The sequence below is a fragment of the Patiria miniata genome, unplaced genomic scaffold, assembly GCF_015706575.1.
Source record: "Patiria miniata isolate m_02_andy unplaced genomic scaffold, ASM1570657v1 HiC_scaffold_20, whole genome shotgun sequence".
NCBI classification, from domain to species: domain Eukaryota; kingdom Metazoa; phylum Echinodermata; class Asteroidea; order Valvatida; family Asterinidae; genus Patiria; species Patiria miniata.
The window spans coordinates 31,759,684-31,782,543 of NW_024037059.1; the positions used below are offsets into that span (position 1 = coordinate 31,759,684).

The window sequence follows — 22,860 nt, forward strand, 5'->3', positions numbered from 1 at the left end:
GGACACTTGGTCTCCGTAAAATCAAATAGGGTTTGGGGGGGGGGGGGGGTGGTACCATCTGTCGATGGGGGCGCTGTTCAAAACCGACGATTATGCACACTAACTGACAATACTGGTGTTTCTAACAAAAAACGCACCCGCATTGGCCGATGGCACCAAAAAAGCCACCACATACTTTTAAAAAGGGCACTTGTTCAGAAAAAAAAGGCACTTGTTAAAAAAAATGGCACTCTTTACACGCCTATGCACACCTTAACTTGGATCATTAAAGGGAAGAAGTGTCACTTATTTCGTGACCGGATCTTGTACCCATGTGGTCAGCTCGGAATCAGTTTGATGATGATAAAATTCAACGGATTGAGGACAGGCCAGTGCCACGTTCTGCTGAGCAGTTGAGATCTTCAAAGGCTAGCAAGCTATATAGTCCTTCATTTGCAGCCATCCGAAAAAGTAACTGGCGTATTATTGTTGAAAAACATACTTGGTTGAAAGATAGTAAGTGGACTAAACTCCCTGTGAAATTAATCTTTGTGGCAAGCTATCATTTTGAGGTAATCAACGAAAGAAGGCCTTTCCAACGGTGCGTCTTAAGACGCACCGTAGGAAAATTTAAATTCGCACGACGCACAGGCAGGGCGCGCGTGCCTCGCCGTCGCATTTTCGTATTGCCGCTTGAGGGCGCTGTTTCTACTTGCAAAACGAAAACAAACATGGCGACTGGAAGTGGGTAAGTGACGTCAAATGTTATGTCGATTTTCGCAATGAACAGTATCGGTTTAGGGCCTTCTCTGCAAACGAATAAATGAACAAAATTTCGAACTCGCTATCTTCATGTTTCAATTAACAAAAAATGATCTACCGAACTGCATTTCGTCCATGTTTAACAGAAATAGGGACTTTCATAGATATTTATTAACATGTTGAACTCGACAGGCCACCGAAATTCATTTACCATTTGTATGGACGGCTCTAGCCTCTGCTCTAGCCAAAAAAAGTGTTAAATTTGAAGGGCCCAAATTGTGGAACTCCCTAGACAATACAATAAAAAAATCGTTATCTATTTCTACTTTCAAAACCAACTTTAAACAGATTCTTCTCAACAACTTAGTACTCGAATTCATGAACTCAGAATTTCATCGCTTATCATTGTATCAAATTGTCTTTTCTTGTCAATACTGTTCTGCAAGTGCAATAATGCAACATTCCTTCTAAATCCTTCGTACTACCTGTTTATCTTCAGCTTCATAGATCATGGTTTTGTGTTATTTTGTATTATTTTATATCTTGTTGGTGTGGCTGTCTTGCATGCTCCTTTTGTATTACTTTTGCTTGTTTTGGAACCTTTTATTTTATTTTGTAAATTCATTCATTTCCCTGTAAAAATTCACCCGTTTGTTATTGTTTGTCCTATTGTGACTTTCGCGTAGCTTATTATCATATTCATTTTCATTTAAAATTCACCTCTAATTTAACTATTATGTTACGTTATTATTGTGTATGTATGTTTTTTGTTTAGCTTTCATACTGTCTTTGTTTATAATCGTTCTTGTCATCCTGTATCTTCTTTGTTGTTTATGTTCAGGGGACTCGCACTCGACAAGCTTTGCTTTTTGTGGGTCCCCTGCATCTCTAGGTGGTGTTATTCAAATGTTATTATTCTTATCCTTATATTCTAAAAAAAATGCATAAATCATAATAAATTAGTACAAACTGTATTCTTTTATGCCTTGAGATGAAATAAAGTAAAGTAAAGATGAAAGATGAATGTTGCAACCTGAAGCCACGTGTTTCTTCATATATTTATAATCATGTCAATTCTCAATGTATAGTCGTGTTCCCTAACGTGGCGCACTTCGAAGCCTACCAGACTTTCCTTGTGTAGTGTTGCCAAACCTCTTTGTTGACAAACCTCAAATTCATGCAGTAAAATACTAGTACTTTTACCTTATTAATGCTTGGTATTTAACCTCTGTGAACAATTTCGGTTTCATAAAATTTAATCAGAAATTCAAAAACGGTGGCGTCCGGAAATTTGGCACAAATTGGCGGAGTGTTCCCTAACGTGGCGCACTTGAATAAATCTCAGAAAATTCCAAATTAACATTTTAAGAATTTCTGTAAACTTGATAAATTCTGATAAACAATTATTATCTTTAGTTACATACCCAGCCAGATGTTTGTCAGAAAATTATTTTCTTATTTTTCGGGGCATTTTCAAAGGGTTCACTTTGCACTTGAAAATAAAAAATAAAATCAGAAAATCACGCCAATATAAATATTTTATTTCTAACTTTGTTACGGGTAAATAAACTCGCGATTTATGAACAGGAGTGTTTAGAACTTATTGAAATTTCACTTTCTGTGACATTTCAGTTAAAACTTTTGCTCTAGGTAGGCGCTACAGGCGAAAAATCAAAGTGCGCCACATTGGGGGCTGCGCCACATTAGGGTACATCAACAATAGCCCCATAAAAATGTGGCCAGTTTTACTGGACTAGCTGACTAGGCCTAGACCCTACCTCCATTATAAATGCCACACTTCCACCAGTACCATGTACAAAAACATGTCGAATTTTGTCAAATGTTTATTTTCACATTTAGGCTTAGTTTGTAGTTTATTTCTGCTTAAGAAGCATACTCACCCTCTTTATAGGCTAATCAGAAAGTGCTGCCTTTTTCAGATGTCTATTTTTCGTGAAATTTCCAGATTCGTTTGCACACGTTTGCATATCAAAATTTCAACATGAAATTTCACGAAAATTAGACATCTGAAAAAGGCAGCACTTTCTAATTTGCTATAAAGAGGGTGCGTATGCTTCTAAAGCAAAAATAAACTACAAAATGTGAAAATCAAAATTTGACAAAGTTCGACATGTTTTCGTACATGGTGGAAGTGTGGCCTCTATTTACGGAGGTAGTCCAGTAAATTGGCCACATTTATGGGGCTATTTTCAATGAAGGTCGTTCATTGCAATTTAAATGGGGTCCTACTAAAATCGATGATTAAGATGGTTGTACTGAAGTTTACTTACGATCCGGATGAAAAGTAAAATTTCCCGTTCAATTCTGAGAGCTCCCCCCGCAATCGTTAACACGTTACAATTCCGACTCGTGTTTGAACTGCAATCTGGTCTTCATGCCCAGCGTTCACTCGATGGTCCCCATATCCCGAGTGCGATTCCGTTACCGAGTGCGCGCGATGCATCAATTATGATAGCTTTGAAGCTCTGTGAAGTGCCCGTTTGCAATACCTCCTGGTGAAATTTGTCTCTTAATTTTTATTTAACACTCTCGATTTATTTCAATATGGCGGACAGGGAAAAAAAAGTTTTCAGTGCTACGGCTTCATGTACATATATACGTCTTGTGCCCATGGACGTATGCACAGAAGAGATTCAGGGCAAAAATTAACCCTAACTGCCATGAATCCTTCAAAATCCTCTTTGCCAAAGTGGAGGAATTTTGAGGATTGAGGTTACATGGCAAAAGTGCATTACTGATTTTGTAGGATGCACTTTGTCAAGGTCTTGGGCCAGACCTCGTGTTGTTTTGCTCAGCCATGCATAAATATAGGCCTGGATTATGCTTGAAATCCTCCGTACTGCTCCAGGATGTCACTGGCTCTGCCTCAACATATTGACAGTCACTGCCGCAGGATTGTTTGCAGGATTCAGGCAGTGGTCACCCCTCCACAGACCATTTTCAAGAAATAATGGAGGAATTTGCAAGATTGAGGCTATTTGCCATTTTTACAAGGAGGCAGTTGGAGAATTTTGCAGGATTGAGGCTAGGCCTATATCCTAGCAAAAAGGCCTAGGGAGTTGGGGTTAAGAAACTCATTTCACCAGAAGGATAATGGGGAGTTTAAATTTGTGGAAAAAAGTGACTAATTGGGTAAGTGAACCCATATGGGGAATATCAGGCCAAATGATTCCATTGAAAAAAACACCTTTTTGAACACACCTGTTAGCTAAACACTGGCTACTTCCATAGTTAAATGCACTGTAGGCCCTACATGTACATGTAGTTGCCAGCTTACTACATTCTTTCCTTTGCATGCTTTGCTATTTACAAAAATGTCATAGTGTTTAGTTTAATATGCATATACTATAGCAGCGATAATTCTTATACTTTGAAGAGAATTCAGAGCCAAAGTTTCTGAGAGGAAGGTTGTGATATAGACTGTAGTGACTGTTGACTAGTATACAAATATTGAATGCTTCAAGTGGTGTAGTAAAACTAGCCTCCCGAGGTGATCCATGGACATTCTATTTTCCCAAGGCGAAGCCGAGGGAAAATAGAATGGTCCATGGATCACCGAGGGAGGCTAGTTTTACTTCACCACGAGATAAAGCATTCAATATTTGTTTTATAACACTTCACCCACAGATCCTGCTTGGTTATAATATTTTAAATTATTTAAATCTGAACACATTTGAAATAAACTTCAATTTCAATACAAAATTGGTGGAAAATGTATTTCTCTCTTCCAAAATACCCCTTCGCGAACATGGATGAGTCAAGGCTGCTTTTGGAGAGATTTCTGCATGAGAAAGTGACATTCTGAATGCAAGTCATTTGCCTATCATTGCTGGTTTTGAAAAGCCATAGCATTACAGCGACCCAAAAAGTGACAGTGCTAGAAGGGCACACGGGTGCTTTCTAGTTCTAGAAATAATACGAGTCTGTCCACAAATTGCAAATCACACAGAATGTACCATTCCCAGAATTGAAAGAAACTTGTTCCAAATAAGAATTTTCTTGATGAAATAAAATTTCTTAATTGTGCTGCCCTCGGCGCCCTGTATCTTGACTCCTTTATGTCTGAAATGATAGGAGCCCTTTCAGACACCTGTCTGGAAGGTGAGTATTTTTTTGAGCACCTTATTTCACTTTGCTATGTTTCTGCTTTCTTTTATATTGTGTACATTTTATTACTTTTTGCCCAACATGTTCTTAATATTGAAACATTGCAATAGTAAACACAAACAATACTTTCTTTTGGATTGTACTGTAATTAAGTCTGTTTATGTTCTTATTTCAGAGGAAACGATGAAGGAAGTTGGTGGGGAGGATGGATTCAAGCTGCCAAGGAAAAGGTTGGATATACAGCTATTCATGTACAGCCTATAACAACAGCCTACTAAGATTTTATAGGAAATTCACCGTCTTTGCTGTACATGTATGCAAAGAGCATTTCCTAACTAAGGCCATTTTTTAGACGTACTTTTGAGTAAAAATCTCGAGCATCAAGCGCAAGTCACTCATTCCCGGTTGGAGCTACGAATGTCCACGGTTTACCAAGAATTAATCGATCACGATGAACCGTTGAGATTCGTGGAAAAGTCGACTTTCTATGAATGCACTTCGGTTTCAGGACGGATAGCCACGACTGTCCTATGGTTTCTTTACGAATACACCACGGTTTGTCAAGAATATAGACGGATTGTTGAAAAAAAATTGATGGAATACTAAGAATAATGAAGTTAACGCCACTGTTGTCTGCAATTGGGCCACGGATGACCAAGGTTCTCCTACGAATAAAGCATGCATATTCATAGTACAACCTTAGCAGAACCCTAGCACATCCAGGCATATCCGTAGAACATTCGTGGCGAATTCGTACAGGTTTCGACCACAAATAAGCTACGAATCTCCAAGAATATGCACGAATAGCCATAAATAACACTACGAATAAATAAGGTTGTCCTACAGATATCCCAAGATTGCACTACGAATTAATTTTCGTGACGATTCACCACAGAAGTTATGAACAGTTTGAAACTTCCGTAGCCCCTCCACGAATACCCAAGGAAGATGACAGATATTACCACAGATGTACTAAGGATGAATACAGTACTCCCACGGTTTATCACGAATTTCAAACCGTGGAGATCCGTAGCTCCAAACTGTGCATGTGTGACTGGGGCTTTTCATACATTAAGTGGCATTCTTAGTTTGGAAAGTGGAATGATCAAATCATAGAAACCTTTCAAATGTTTATTTGTTGTTCAAAAAGGGCTGACAATGGTAGCTGTCTGTGTGTGGCTGCTATGACCATTGTAGTTCTGGTTGCTTCTGGCTGCTGTGGTTACTCAAGGGTTAAATGATGAAACTGATCATGTCTTCCAGGACCGGGGATCCCCTCAGGATATACCAGCTCACACATTGACACTGCTTGCTGCGACTTCCTGATTGGCATATTAACCCTAACCCCTTGGGCTCTTTTATTAGAAAGTATCCTGAATCTGCCAAAATCCATCAATTTTGCCATGCAAAAAAAATTTGGTGGCCAGTGAGTCCATCAGAATCCACCAGTTAGGCGGGAGTAAATCTGTTGAGATCCTGAATTTGCCAAAGTCCCCCAACAGCTCAATATAGAGGCATCCTGAATCCATCAAAATCCTGCAGTTCCGCTAGCCTTACAATCCTGAATCCATCAAAATCCCCCAGTTCGTGCAATATAGGGGTATCCTGAATCTGCCGAAATGCCCCGAAACAGGGGTGTGGATTTTGATGGATTCAGGTACGTTAGGGTTAAGCACTGGTTATAACATTGGTTTAGGGGAATGTCAGTGCACGTCTTGAGTGCAGTACATTTGATTGGGTACAATAATTACAATGTGGCTCATTTGTAGATTTGTAACTATACATGTTGACGTACATTACCAAAGTGCAAAAATCTCCACACAAATAATGCAGTTAAAAATATGGCCTGAGCCAAAAGCGAAGGCTATTATGGGCAACCAGGTCCCAAACCCTTTTTTTAAACATCATGTTTAAAACTGCTCCCTATTCATAAATACTGTCTCAGTCAAAAGGTTTTTTTTTTTAAGTTGAAAGATAGGAATATTGACAAATTTCCAACAATTCTGTCCTACCATTTTACTCCATTAAGGAAGCAAATTAAATTAGCCTACAATAAGGAGGCCACAATCCTCATGTACATTTTAAGACTGTTTGGAGCTCATGACTCTTAAGATCTTTTTTGCTTTGCTGACAGTAATAGTCCAGTAAGAATTGACAAATTTTGGTTGCAGTGTGTTTATTGGTATACTAGCTTTCTCAAAAAAAATTCAACACAAATCAAGGTTGGGGAAATATGTTTATTAATTAAAAAAAAACAATAGGCATGCACATTGAAAGGCATGTATTTCCGACACCTACAATCCTGGCCAAAATGGTTGGGACACTTCCTGAGCCTGCCACGGTCACCCGCTCCCCCGCTCCCCCGGTCAATGTTGTTCTCTCCAGCTGATAGGGCACATACCGCACAATGAGAGACAACATTGAACGGGGGCCAGGGGGGTTGGGGGCCCAGCGAGATTTGGCCAGGATTGTAGGCGAAATCCTATGCTTTGAGTAGTTGGGCAAGTATCGATGATCCTTGCATCTTTTCAATTTAAAATAAGATAAAATGGCACAGACACAAACCTAATTAACATTATGACCAAAATTATTATGAAAAGAGCTTTTTAAGAACATCATTGTCATCACCGTCATTGTCATAATTATTGTCATCATCATCAAAATATGCCTACTGTCCTCAAAACTGTTCAAAACTTCAAAAAAGAGATGGCCCTAATACATACTGAAAAACCAATTCCATTTTTTTTTCCTGCCGAAACCACTTTAGAGTGCTGTAATGGGAGAGGTAAGGGGGGGGGGGGCATTGAGGACTTACCTCCCTCCCCCCTCCCACTTTTGCTCCCCATCCTCACCTCAGCTCCCTCACAATTAGGGGAGACCAAAATTAGCTTTTTGTCTTTGTAATTAGTTGAGTGCCCCTACTGAAAATGAGGCCACCCTCCGTGCCCCCCTCCCATGCAAAAAATCGCACAAAAGTACAAAGACACAATCACTCTGTAGTGACTGACTGCCATCGGGTGTGTATTTAAACCTAGTGCTTTGTTAATTTACCTCAACTGTACTTCAAAGTTTGTAGGATGTTACAAAATTTAGCATCTTCCAGATGCTAAAATGAATTTTTTTTTAATTGTCAGTCATCATCATTTTCCCGTCAGATTCTTCTGTAAATCTCCCTGAACTGAGTAGGATAAAAGTAACACAATTTTAGGAAAATGTCAACTGTAGAAAAAAAAATGGGTTAAACTTTTGTGGGAATAGCCATTAATTAAATATTCAGGGTGACCTTTCTAACAGAAATGTAAACTCTTCAAAAAGTCACACAAAAGCCTTCAATGAGATACTTAAGGGAGGGTTTGTCTGCAAAAAAATTTTCTCTGTCTCGTAATGTAAAAATAACATTAAAATATGGCAGTAACTGAGTCTGTGGTAATGTAATTAATTGCTTCATAAGTTTCACGTGCTTCTGAAGCCGCCATGCTCAACTGCCCATTTTGGAATCTGACCAACTTATGATGAGCCTGTATTGGCTAAGCATTGATACTTGGGTATCAGTAATTGGGTCAGAGCTTAAAAATCACATTTCCTCCAGGAAAAAAGTGGTTAAAGTTTTGAGTGTATCATGGTAACCACATAAGTACAAATTTGGTTGTTAACTAAAATGTCAGGATTGGGCATTGTTCATGTCAATACTTACTGGACTATGACTAGTCGAATACCTGGCAGAAGGGCATGCGCGTACGCCCTTTTGCGTGAACGCGTAGTCACCAAAATGTTCCGAGCAAAAGGCATGGAGTACCGAAGTGTGACGTCATTTAGAACCAGAAAGTGTAGTGCAAACGAATGGAGTACGCGCGCGTTTTGGTTCATGGGCTGAATCACGCGCTAATGTTTTTCACACACATTTTGTGGGCGTGACGTATTCACTTGGGTACTCTATGCCGAAAACTGCCTCTATTTTAATGGAATTCTTACAAAACCCCATTAACACAAGTTGCTCCAAAAATGATAATTCAGACGTGTGACAAATTTAGAATGTTAATGATTTATGATATGCGTTGGAGAACATTGGACTCGTAACACGCGTGGGGGAACATTGGAGCCTTTCAATGCAATTATCTTGAAATTGATTTTCGCGTCAAAATGTTCATATGCCCTTCTGTCGGGCACCCAACGAACTTCAAATTGATTAAAATAATAACAATAATAACAAGCTTCAATTATTATTATTATTTAGTCTGCTGTTGCACTGGAACAGATGAAGAGAGATCTTGGTGAGTTTGGCAGCACAATACAAAGAGATACATCCTCTGCAGTTGCTACATCAGCTGGAGTTATTAGGGAGAGTTTGCAGGTAAGCCCTCCATGCTGCTTTTTGAAAAGCTTCAACGTGGTTATAAGAATTGAAGAATAGGACCGTAGTAGTAGCTCGTCTGTTAAAATCTTCTATGGTATGTTATTGTTCATCACCCACATTGGTGCATACTGCTTAGACCAAAAAAAAAAGTCTCTGGATTTTTGGTATGCGCGCACGTCGCCATAGCCATGCACATCGCCAAAATTAAACTTTTCAATGTAAGATGATGTCTTAAAACCGCCAAATCCACTGGTTTGACTGGAATCCTGCTGCTGCACAATTTAAACGTGTTTTTAGATGGGGTTACGATCGAGTATATGGCTCCTATATATTTTGCTCTAAATTTAGTCCGGCACCATTTGCAGACGGTGTTGTAATTTTGTAATTGTGTGTCTGGAAGCCAGACTGACGGAGCGATGGTTGTGTATCTGGAACCTGTAAACGCTTTTTAACCCTAACTCCTCGGCCTAATTTACTAGGAACCATACCCATTCTGGCAAATTCCAACACCCACATGGGAAATTGTACACACACACTGTTGGACTTAGTTTCTGGAGGTATGCCAACCCCAGTGTAAAAGACCATCAGTTTAGGGGTACTGTACCTATCCCAATAGATTTGAACAAAACCTGCTGTTGAACTTTGATGGGTTGAGTTTGGTTAGGGTTAATGAGCTTGATATACTTCTCAAGCCTTATGGCCTTACTGAGGTCACCTCAAGCTGCACTCTGAAGGATATTTTTGAGAGTTTTAAGGGGATCGAAGCGTCATCTGCAACATTAGCCGACATTTAAAGAGAAAAAAAAGTTGGGTAAAAAAAAAAAAAACAGCATCGCCGCACCATTTTGGGGCAAGCTCCATACCAGAAACCGGACACTTGTTTTTTGGGGGGTCTTAGCATACAACAGCTATAGCAGCATACATGTAGATTGGTTGACCATTGGTGATTTCTCCTAATGTTAAACCATTGCTATGACGTCGAATCTTTAGTAATACAATTGTTCTCCATAATGAGCATGAATAGGACCGTCTGCGTGAAAATTTGCTTTCCGAAAATTACCACTGCATAAATCAATTCACTGTCAGAAAGAAATGGTCGTATGAACTATCCATTTTGACGTAAGGAGCCTATACACACAAAATGACTTGGTTGTACGGGTGTGGCGATACACATGCTAAGCACGCCAGGAAAAAATGTTGCAACCTGATGCCACTTCCGCGCTTGTGTACAAAGTCTATGGAGAGTCATTTTCAGTATTTCTTAACAAACTTGGAACCATTTCTCAGTCCTAGATTCATGTCTTATCATTTTTGCAACGAATGACCTTCTTTGAGATGATATATGAAGAAAAAAGTGGCGTCAGGTTGCAACATTCTTTCCAATACTTCTGTTGACGCAATGGTTTAAGTCGAAGAATACACTCGCAAGTGTGGATTCTTAATTTACGAATTCACTCGGCGCTTCGCGCCTCGTGAATTCTTAAATTACGAATCCACACTTTCTCGTGTATTCTCCTTAACTTTAATTATTATTTCATGTATGTAGGTTACCACTGTACATGTACATGTATATAAGCCTAGTGGTTGAATATCGTTGCTGCTGAGCTGTGTCTGTTGTGGGTATGCTGCTTGGGGAAAAAAGTCACTTGCCAGGTGACTAAAAATAACATGCCAATAGAGAGATTTGCTATGCCACTGTTGAAGGGCAAGTTTTTAAAAATGTTGGAAGTCCCTTGTTGACTTCAATCACCAAGTTTGCCATGTCTGTGTGCATTCAACATCAATGATGTGTCTCACTTAATGAAGCACACATTGCATGCAGCTTGTCCCACAAAGAACCTAATACAGTCAAAAACCAATTAATAAAGGTATATTGCATGTGAGTTTGGGATTATTTTCAAATTACATGTACGTCTAAAAGTCTGATAACCAATGTACAGTACCATCTTTATTTCATTCAAGTTGATGCATTGAAACAAACGCTATGCTTCATCGAACTCAAGGGTTGAAAATTGTCTTGGGCCACTTTCCTTGCAAATGAAAAAACACATAGATTAGAGAAACACACAAAGGATGGGTCAAAAGTGATAGTGCTGCTTATCAGTTTATCATTTGGACAAAGATATTTTGGAGACCAGGAGATATAAATAAAAAAAGTGGCCCAAGTGGTTTTTCAAGTCCCGTATTGTGATTGCTGTATCTTTTGCATGAAACATCCTAATGAAACCAACTAAAAAGCATTTGGAAGACCAGTTATTCTACCAGTTATTCTACATTAGACACGATTTTGAATACCATCCCCACTTTTCTATAAACAATAATAATAATAATAATAAAGAACATTTGTAAAGCGCCAGTATCCGCCTAAAAAAGGCGCTCATGGCGCTTGAGGAGAAAGTCAGGTTCGACTATTAGGTTTTTGTTGAAAAACCTGTACACCGTGTGTTTGAGATGTGTGTAACATGTGCTTGAATGTGGACCAATCTCTCTTACCGCAAACAATCTCATAGTAGCGGTGAACGTGGAACAGTCCATGGCCATCTTAACATTACAAATGTGTTCATAACTTCTTGTGGTCAGATAATCCTTGGTGATTAATGATTCTTGTTGGTTTTCTTTTCAAGACTGAGCCTGATGAGTCTTCAACAAGTAGCCGTGTCAAGAAAGGCTTTTCTGATTTGCTAGGTGGACTGTCTGAAAGTCTTGCCCCTAAAAACCCTAGCAATGAGGAGACTCAAGCAGTATCTTCTAAGACTTCTCATCACATCTTTGACAGGGCAAAGGTATCATAATAACAGCCACTTCATTCCCTTTCTTAATAAGTTATGTATGAGGTCATGAGGTCATGTGGCACCAGGCATTGCTCTCACAATTGTGCATTTGTGAGGACATCATTCTGTATCGAGTCGCTGATTTTCAATTATTTCATACATATTTTGTTTTTAACTCAAAGAGACGCAACATCCTAGGTTTGTCACTTTGAGCCATTAAAAGTATCCCAATGAGTGCATAGAAAAACATGCTGAGCTGTGGCACAATACTAATGATGGATGGTGATAACAGGGTTCCCCTTTGATATGAATCGATCAACAGATGCTTGGTGGTACACTATATTTTACAGCTTTATACAGCTGAAAGAGGTAGGAGAAAACAAGAATTTGAAATAAAGACATGGGAAAATCTAGTACCATTCTGTCTAAAAAGGATACTTTTGGATCGATCCTCAAGGATTAAATTTACGGATGCCAGAAAGAGGTTTTTGGTCTGTGTACTATTGGGTAACTTAAAGGCAATATACAACATTTGCTTTTCCTATAATTTTCAAAATGGATGGATTGGGGCAGGGTTTAGTATTTTATAGTAAATATTGTTACACTGACTTGTTTGAAGTTTTGTGCTCGTAGATGCTGGAAAACCCAAGAAAAACAATCATGTTCCTGTAGTCTTGTTCCCTGACCCCACTTAATGTGAAATGAAGCAATTTATAGACGTCAGAGAAATGTAAGGTCAGGGAACCAGTCTAGCTGGCTTGTACCCGTTCACAGGAGTGTAATTGATTGCAAACAAAATATGGATTAGCTTAATATGGTAAATGGGGGCCGAGTATTTGAAAAAAGCCAGTTTTTTCCAATGCTAGTCAGCCGACCAGCATTGGAAATTGATACACAAATACCACTTTTCTTGAAAATGACAGCATACCAGGTGCCATGATTTTACAGGATGCTTTAGACTGTCATTCACTAACAGTCCAGTAAGGTATTTCATAATCATTCGGTAGTTTTGTTCTTTGATGTTTGCAAATGTTGTATATTCCCTTTAAGCTAAAGCATTTTCTTTAGGCCATCTTTGTTGTTGGTTTTCACAGGCTCGTCTACACTCCATGCAAATTGATGCAGGTACCTACTGCACTGATCCTGAAGGCCCAGCTCATGTCTATGAAGACTGGTTACTGTCCTTTGATACTGACAAGTACAAAGGAGACATCTCAGATTTACTGGTGTCTAACACAGATGTCAGAGCAATTTACACAAAGTTGGTAAGATAGTGACAAAGAATATGAAATGACCAGTCCCATGTTATGCAATGAAATGACCTATACATGTACCATGTTGTGCATTCTTTACATTACAATGAATAGACCCCTTGCATAGATTGTTCTCTCAGAGGACAGGATTTGTTATTAAGATTCAAGAGCAGTGAAAGTACAAAAGTCTTCAGTGAGGATACTCTGTGACGGGGGTCTATAATCCTCAAAGAGCTAGGGGAGCAATTTCTGTTACGGTGAAGTCAGTAAAATTAAAGGCTGTTAAACAAATGTGTAGGTTTTGTCTGAAATGGGTTAACTACCGTAATTTTCGGAATATAAGCCGCGGCTTATACGTTGATTTTGCCCATGAAAATGTTTACTGCGGCTTATACACAGGGCGGCTTATACGCCGAGCCTTGAAGAATAAAAATGAAATTCACATGTGTATTTAATGTACTGGTATAAGAAGAGATATGTTGCTGAAATGAATCATAAATTAAGAAAGTCATTAACAAACCGAAACCACGTCTCACGTAAAGGTACCGAGCGGTAAAAAAGTACGGTGATGAAAGCTGTCTTCGACACTTGCCACCAGCCGTACGTGATACTGGTACAGTGCAGCAGCGATATGCAGGCATGCTTTCCCAACAGCGGACCACACCATTTGTGGTAACAAAGGGGTGTTTTTTCTTGGGAATAATAATTACCAACATTTTTGCTGTTTAAAAAAAAAGAAAAAGGACCACTACAATTTTTATGGCGTTCGAAACATTTTTTTATTACATAATCAGTTGTTCAACGTAACAATATATTTTGTTTTCTTGAAATGTATTCAAGAAACGATGTAAAACTCAAAAGAGGGACTAAATCACCCCTTACAAAATTAATGGAATCGTCTATTAAAATGTCCGCTTCGTTTTGACTATTTCCAAAGAAAGTTACGATCGAAACTTGATTTTTTTCTCGCAACTAATCGCAACAATTTGATAAGTTTTGAGGTAAAAACGGACCTGTTTATTCTTAGGACAAAACAAATCAGCATCTGTTGCCACAAAGCAAGATTTGTAGCGCTCCAGTCAGACAACACACGGTGGGTTTCATACTCTCTCACGTGCTGTGGGAAAATGTTGTCATTCACCGGCGTGCGTGGCGCAGGCTGCCGGGCTATGACGGGGCAGCCGGCAGCAGTTCCCGGTGTTTATTTCTCATCAATTCCCATATTTGTTTGTTAAAGTATCAATTGTAAATGATTTGATATAACTTTTGTGGTCCTTTTAATAGCTTCAGTAGTGTGAATGGAACTGGTTCAGAGCATTTTGACTAGAATTTGGAGGCCTTACAAAATTGAAACCGCAGCGGTCGGTGCGGCTTATACGCCGGTGCGGCTTATACGCCGACTTCAAATCTTAATTTGCAGATTTTTGCGTGCTGCGGCTTATACGCCGCGCGGCTTATATTCCGAAAATTACGGTACATATGGAGTCTTTTGTATACTGTGTATCTCAAATTGCGCTAGTATAAGACCACAAGTGAAAACAATGGACTTTTAGATTCTAATTATTTATGGTTCTCATTTTGTGCCATCTTTTGATACCTTTGTCTCTCAACTTTCAGCCATTTTCAATTTAAAAACTTCGGAATCTATAATTGGGTTTATTATTGACTATTCCAGGAATCCAGTCTCGGGTAAAAAGCTATCAGACATCAGTGCTGTAGTAAGACTATAGGAACCAGTGCACCAACACTCATAGGACTGGACTTAGTCTTGTCCTCCAGTGGGTATCTCGAGCCGTGATCTCCGTATTCTTGTGATTAGATTATTTCAGTTGTCTCAGCAAGTGCTTGGGACAAACCTAGACTGATGCTATAATGTTGATTTCCTTTGTGTGTTTTTGCTGTTGAATGATACATTTAGGTTCCAGCTGTTGTATCTAATGCTGACTTTTGGGGACGGTACTTTTACAAAGTGCATCAGTTAGAGCAGGATGAAGCCAGGAGGACAGCTCTCAAAGAGCGCGCAGACATGACATCATCTCAGACATTTGATATAGAGGAGCTTCAATGGGACGAGGATGAAGGTAAATCCACCAATCACACCATTCCATTCCATACCCTCTCATAATATACAAATAATGAATGTTTTGCATTCGTGCAATGGTGAGAATATTTCCATGAGTTGAAAGATGGAATGTTATGGAACATGTGGGGTGCTGTGGTCCAATGGTTACTGTGCTCGACTCATGTGCCGTGGTGCATGGGTTCGAATCCTGACCGTGGGAACATGGTGCTTTTGCTCTTGAGCAAGGCACTTTACCATTATTGCTTCGTCCTTCGGATGGGTCGTAAAGCCGTAGGTCCCGTGTGTTGTGTAATGCACGTTAAAGAACCCAGTAACACTTATCGCTAAGAGAAGGGGTTTGCCCCGGTGTTTCTGGCAGTGGCTGCAATGTGCGCCGCAGCACCTTGTCAACCCTTATAAGGTGCTACATAATGGGTCTCATATTTCTCATAAACTTTATTTACCTTTCTTTAATAATTGACATAATTTCCATCGCCTTGAGTACCTAATAGTTGGTAGATACGTGCGCTGTATAAGACTCCGTTATTATTATTATTATTATTAACATTCCATCTTTCAACGAATGAAAATATTCTCACCATTGCACAAATGCAAAACATTCATTATTTGTTTTATATAACATCCAAGTAGATCTCTGTCATTCAATTGGAGGATAAAACTTTAAGAACAAATAAAAGTCACAAAATTGTATCATATCCACTATTTACAAAGGCTAACACAGTTTAAATGTCAAATCAATGACAATAAAGAAAATGAACATTGGAAGTTCTTAAAATAATGCCAAAAAATCATCAAGGCAACTGCATCAATTTTAAAGGCAACTTTTGTACTGCTGTAATGCTTGATATGGTTTAAATAGCGCAAAGATCGTATAGCGCCGGACCGCTGCGCGTCTTAACGTGCGCGCGGCGTGCAATAGATCAAAAGGGATGGGACGAAAATGCACGGTGAATGGAACCAAAAATGCACGGTTATGATGTAGGCCGTGCAATGGTTCGATTAATGAATGCCGCGTGACCTACAATCCTCCAATCAAATGACAAGGATTACTTGGGTGTTATGTAAATGCCAATAATATCAATTTCTTCTCAAATGTGACATATCAACCGCAGTACAAAGACAATCTTTGGGGCTTAGTTGTGCGTGAGTGAGTGTCATTTGCATGATGTAGCCTATGGTTGCTTACCTCCATAACACCAACTGCAAGATAAAAATGGATGATAAACATATAAACTCAATCAGTAAATACATCAGTTGATGATTTGATGAATCCCAGACACCTGGTTGTTATTTCACCTGTGTCTGTTAAAGAAAACATCACTTGGCTTGTTAAGGGTGTGCTGCTTTATCGAAAATAATGTGAAACCTTTGTTAATTAGCAGCACTTGTTGGACCAGTATAGGTTCCAGGAATGTCCACCCGAGCCATTGCAGACCATATTGACTTTCCAATGTTTTTTATAATGCTATTGGGACATGTACTCAGATGTGTATGTGTTTTTAGGCAGCTTTGCTTTCATACTTGTTGTGGTGCATTATAGCTTCCTTGTATTGTGGCAATGATTGTTGGTAATGCTTAAGTCTTTGGTGCTTGCTGTTGGTGCACCATTTAATTGAAAGTCATGAACAAAAACACCAATTTTGCATACATGTTCACTGGAATGTTTTTGTCTTTGTTATTTCAGAGGACTCATCTGCCACAGTGGGCAGTCTAGAGTGCAGAAACACTTCCATGAAACAGCAAGACTATGATGACCGAGTAGCAAGTCCAGCAGGTAGCAGGTGGGTAGATGGGGGACTGGAATGCCCAAAGCCTAACGTTGATGAGAAAGATGAACTAGTTATGATAACAGCAACAGAAAGTGCGACTGAACAACCTTGCCAACACCAGAGACTAACAAAAGAACCTGAGACACAACCAATGGAACCTGAGACTGAACCAGTGGAACCTGAGATTGAACCAGTGGAACCTGAGACTGAACCAATGGAACCTGAGACTGAACCAGTGGAACCTGAGACTGAACCAGTGGAACCTGAGACTGAACCAGTGGAACCTGAGACTGAACCAGTGGAACCTGAAACTGAACCAGTGGAACCTGAGACTAAACCAGTGGATCGGGAAGACAAGACTACAACAGTAAGAACATCATCTTCATCTGAACAGGAGCGAGATACAGGAAACCATTGTCATGAACGTACACAGAGGGTCTTGGATACACAGGGAGAATATGATACTGAGAATAATCAACAAGGAAGAGAAGGGATTCAGAATATGGAGCCATCAGATAAACATGAAGAGGACAAGGACCATACGCAATCAGAAGACAGTAATGCAACCCAAGCTACACACAGTAGGAGTATGAATGCTGGAGTGTTGATGGTACATGTACCTACTGAGGAAACTCAGTTGGATAAACAGATTGAGAAGAAGACTTCACCATCTGGCTCTGATGCAAGTAACAAAGGTAAGGCTGTCTACATACAGAGTTCCGAAACTGATTCAGCCAGTCAGATTTTATGAGACATGTTCTGATTGGACTTTACATTGTGTCGATAGACTCTATGCTAGTGTTGTAGTAAAGTCCATCACAAGTCCAATCAGAAGTCAGTCACAACTACATTCACAAGTCTTGTGACAAGTAACAGGGATGAACAGTTCATTAATAGCTTGTGACTTGACTTGTGAATAGACTTGTGATACACTTAAGGCCAAACAAAAAAATACCTTTGGTTCGGGTCACCCAACCGACTCTTTTTTTTTTAAAGCGATAAAATGCAACCCAACAAAATTGTATTGGTTATTTGGGGGAAAAAATTACGATACCGACTTCGATCAAAATTGTCAAACTCGCAGACTGCCAAAAGAATTTATAGGCATTTATCAGCAAGTGATACAAAAAAATAGTTCTGCTTCCGATTACATGCCTTTCAAAAATAGGATCTGTCGGTCGGAAATTGTTTTTTTTCGGCCATTTGTTTACTTTTTTAAAATCCATCAGGGCCAAAAAAAACAATTTCTGACCGACAGATTCTATTTTAAAATAATGGAAAATTCAGGCCGTTCGCATCATATGCACGCCAGTCAAGACGGAAAGCTGGCCAAAACTCCGAAGTGTGTGATGCACTGTGCATGTGTGGCCCGCGGCCGACAGACCTCGTTTTACAGTCGAAAATTTCGGGAAACACGCTGCATGTATCAGTCCGAATACGATTAGTGCGATCTCAAAATGAACTCTTGAACACGGAAAATACATACACAAACAAGATAGATAATTCTGTGAATTAACTTGCAAAAACGTTCTTTCTCCATCGGTGTGTTTTCTTGGCATTTTTACGATGTCGAATCCAACCAGTTGACACTGACAGTGCACGTGCCTAATGCATAGCCATGCTAGCGCTAGCGATCGCATAGCCATGACAGACTGGCTACCACACTTTCATCATGTCTTCTAAATTGGCCCCTGCGCGGTGCGGTGGGAACCAGTCGTCACTGCATTGATCAAGGTTTACGCACGTGATTATAGTCACCGTGACATTGAATTGCAAGGTATGATGACAGATCGCGAAGCGAATTTGGTTTCTTTTGAGAAAAAAAAGCGAATGTAAGTAAGAAAACAAATAAATAAAAGCATTTTTTGATGCAAATGGGTTGTTGAGAGGTATTTTGTGAAGACAGAAAAGACAACAAGCTTTTATTTTTATTTATTCAATCATTATTTTTTTATTTTATTTTTGGAATTGCCGATAAAATTTTTAGTGTCGCAGCCTAAAAATAGGGTCGGTCGGGTAACCGGAAGCAGAAGTATTATTTTTGTTGGCCTAAATAACCTGTAGTATGCATTTCTTTCCATACAAGTGTGCACAACACATGTATTTTTATTCTGTGTTATTTGGCACTTGACCCCCAAAGAGCCCTTAGGGGGTTAGGGTTAAAGACACTATGGGTATTAATACAAATTATGTTCAAACCTGCCTCTCTGTTCATACATGTTATGTGTGATCCAATCTGATGTTTCCTTCATTGTCTGCTGCACACGGACCATTCATTTAGTTACATCAAGTCCTGTACTATGACAAACAAGACTAGACCTGAATATTTCCATAGAAAGTAGTATTCATATACATGTACCTCACAGTGTTAAGGGACAGGAATACCATCAATGTTAAACATTTCTCATGAATTTCGTTTTTAACGTTACAGCATCAAATGAATGATACGTTTTCTGCCCTACCATAAGCAAGGTATTTTCAGAACGTCGGCCTGAGATGTAGATTGCTTAGTGTATGATATCTAATGGAGTGCATAATGCCTGTGTGGTATGCTTTCTTGTATGTAGATTCAAGTCTGAGTGATGATTGGGAGAGAGACTTTGATGACATTGATGTAACTGAGGAAGATCTTGCAGCAGCAGCCGCCATCCAAACCAAAGCACAGCCCAATGATGATAATGAGGATGAAGACTTGGATGACTGGGAGAGCTGGGAATAAATAGTGGAAGACTACCAACAATAACTAGCAGATAACTCTCACATGTACCTACATGTATACTTATTCATTTAACTCAGAGCTCTCATAAATACTGAATTCCATGAAGACTGGAAAAGAATCACCTGTCTAAATGTTGCATTCCTTGTCCTCAATAGTGCGCAGAAGAGCTATTAACAAAGTAGACTTGAGAAAGCATAAAGCATTTGTCCTGTTCATGCCCATGTTATATCTTTGCAGTGACCATGCAAGTTGATAAGTTAAGATGAAGTATCACGACTTTTGGGCTGTGTTACTGTGAGCATGGCCATGCATGGATGAAGGTACAGTTCTTCCTAGTTGCCTTCATTATTTGATGTGATCCAGTGCTCAGGTTCATTCATATAACATGTACAGTGGAACGCCGCTATAACGAACATCATGGGATCCACAGAAATTGTTTGAATAGCGATCGTTCGGTATAGCAATTTTGAGCTGCTGGTGCTCCAACACTCATTTTTCAATAAATAGTGCCCTTCAGAACTTCACCCTGCACGCCTTGGTATTTACTGAAATCCGATTTCAGTAAATTGAATATTTTTGAATTATGTTTACACAGTTTTTGAGCTCCTGTACCTACAGCAATGGGTGGCTTCCCCTTCTATTCCTTGGGGAAATAATAGCCACTTGTCGCTCTTCTGTTGACATTTTTTCAACAACAATGTTCGGAACGTTTTATACACAAAAATCGGGAGCCAAGCATGATGTTCGGTATAGTGACGTTCCACTGTATATGAACATTAAATTAGCACAAGTTCCATTGTCTGTACCTTTCAGAAATAAATCATGTAAACAGCCATTTGTGCACAAAGCATCACTTTGGTGCACAGGCAGTAATTTATTTTCCTGTTTTAAGTCAGTGGCATTGCTCAAGGAAAATGTCGGATCGAGAAACCTAAAATGGGATGAAGAAAAAAATTGTGTAACAAAAAATGTATAAATATGTTAATTTTGACCTTATATGATATAGATAAATTCTGCACATATGTACAAATTCTGTGCATTGACAATTTGCCTGATGAGACCAAGATGGTGTAGTAGCCGCAAGTTAGGCATAAGGCAGAGTTACAGGGCCATAGTTTGTATCGTTTGGGATTGAAAAGGAACACTTGTATGATCAAGTATATGCACATCAAGCTAAGTACATTCACATCAAGCTGTGTGGGTTAGAATCACAAAGCATAATATTTACAACGTGAACATATTTGAAAGGGGAGTTTAGGTGACCTTCGTTTCGAAAAACTTTCTATAAGGTTTATGGGCCTTAATTTTAAAAGTTTTTAAAGAACATTTTAAACACTTCTTAGTTTCATATCGATTCAAAATAATATCAGTTTTCCTTGTGTGTTTTTTATTCTTTAACCATTAAAATTGAAATTTCCTGCAACAATTTCAAGCAGCACATTTTGTGAATACAGGCAATTAAGATAATTAACTGCTCTATTGTTTTACACAATGTGAAAATTCAGCTTTTTATGTTAATGATGACTGATACATTCTTTCTCTGTATGTATAGGCACCCATTATCTTTCTGTGTTTGAAATAAGCCTAAATGTTAATTATTTGCCAATTTACATAATGAGTACGCTTTTGTGTTGCACAAAGCATGCATGTACTAGTATGATAATCCAGTCTGTTAACCTAGCAGTGGCTAGAGACGGTTAAGTTAGTCTAATTTTCAGTCTGTAGAGTTATCCAGAGGGGATAACATTGGTTGAAGAGCCCTCTATTGACAATGAGAACATACAAGTCCGTAATCAAGATTGTGGTGGAACCTTCAAATTCATTTGAGGTATTATCTCTATCATGGAGATATCAATTTGGGAATGATGTTTGATTTACTGTTTAAAAAGTGAACCACTAATTGAATCCTTAAAATTGCTGTCACTTTACAGATGTAGTAAAGAATATTTATACAGTTAGTGATCATTGGTGTTTGGTTTAACTTATAGTCTATACATGTATTGAGTCTGGAACAAGTTCCTTTCTTTATCCTTTCTTTATCCTTTTAAGATCTATCCTTTTAAAATTAGGCCATGTGTTTACTGACTTATTTGAGTTATAACACCTATAGATGATCAAAGTGTAAATCATCAGTTGTTCATTTTCATCATGAATAAATTATATTAAACGGTTATGAAACACATTTTGATAAATGTTCACAAGCCTATGTGAGGGGAATAGCAAATCAGTCTGAAGTTTGCAATTTGTCATGCAATCAAAAGAAACTGGAAACAACTGAGAAGTGTGAAAACACTCAAACGTAGTGCAGTGGCAAGTCAGAAATGACTCTTGTCACTTGGGGCACTCTCTTGTTTTGCTTGCATTCAAACAAATCATTTGAATGATTACAAGATTATTTTACATTTCACTCATGAATAATTTCAACTTTGATGATTCCATTGAAGTAAGAGTTCTCATCAACCGGAACATTCAAAATGAAGTTAACATTTCCACATAATTTTTGTTCAATCCATCAGTTTGAATGTTGCAAAAAGCACACATTTCCCCTCCTAGACCCATCCACACGGGGGGGGGGGGGATGGGGGGTATGCAGTGTCATGTGGTATGTACTATTAGAATGCAAGTCTAGTACCAAGAGTTCAGAGTCAGTGTTTTGTGACTCTAACATCAGAGTTAGTGGGTTTCTTTTTACATGCATGTAAGTGGCTTCTAAGCATTTGTGTAATAATTCCATCACGACAGAAAATCCTATGAACTTTGATGCCTACAAGGAAATACAATGAACATCTTGAAACCAAAATGTGTTTGTGACAAATATAACATTGACACACTTGACCATCTAGGGATATGCATCGAAACCGCGGATACCCGACCGTTAATGTCTGGAACCGGTTCCACATTATGGGATCGGGTACACGTAGTTTCTTCTAAGACAATGAAAAAGAAAGGTGTTGAAGTCATCTGTGGGGAATTTTCAAAATGAAAACCAGGCTACATGGGAAATTTAAAACAAAACATATTTCAGATGTATAATGCTCGCGA

General features: G+C 38.9%; 1 protein-coding gene across 1 annotated transcript; it reads left to right on the forward strand.

The window, feature by feature from the left end:
- The first annotated feature begins 632 nt into the window (after positions 1 to 632).
- On the forward strand, positions 633 to 22,042 carry LOC119728671 (BSD domain-containing protein 1-like). The gene is made up of 8 exons (XM_038200989.1): positions 633 to 727; positions 5,045 to 5,099; positions 9,104 to 9,220; positions 11,848 to 12,006; positions 13,089 to 13,259; positions 15,166 to 15,328; positions 17,015 to 17,794; positions 19,667 to 22,042. Exons 1-8 carry the CDS (start codon positions 711 to 713, stop codon positions 19,816 to 19,818), a joined length of 1,614 nt encoding a protein of 537 aa, XP_038056917.1. The 5' UTR covers positions 633 to 710; the 3' UTR covers positions 19,819 to 22,042.
- Positions 22,043 to 22,860: the final 818 nt, after the last annotated feature.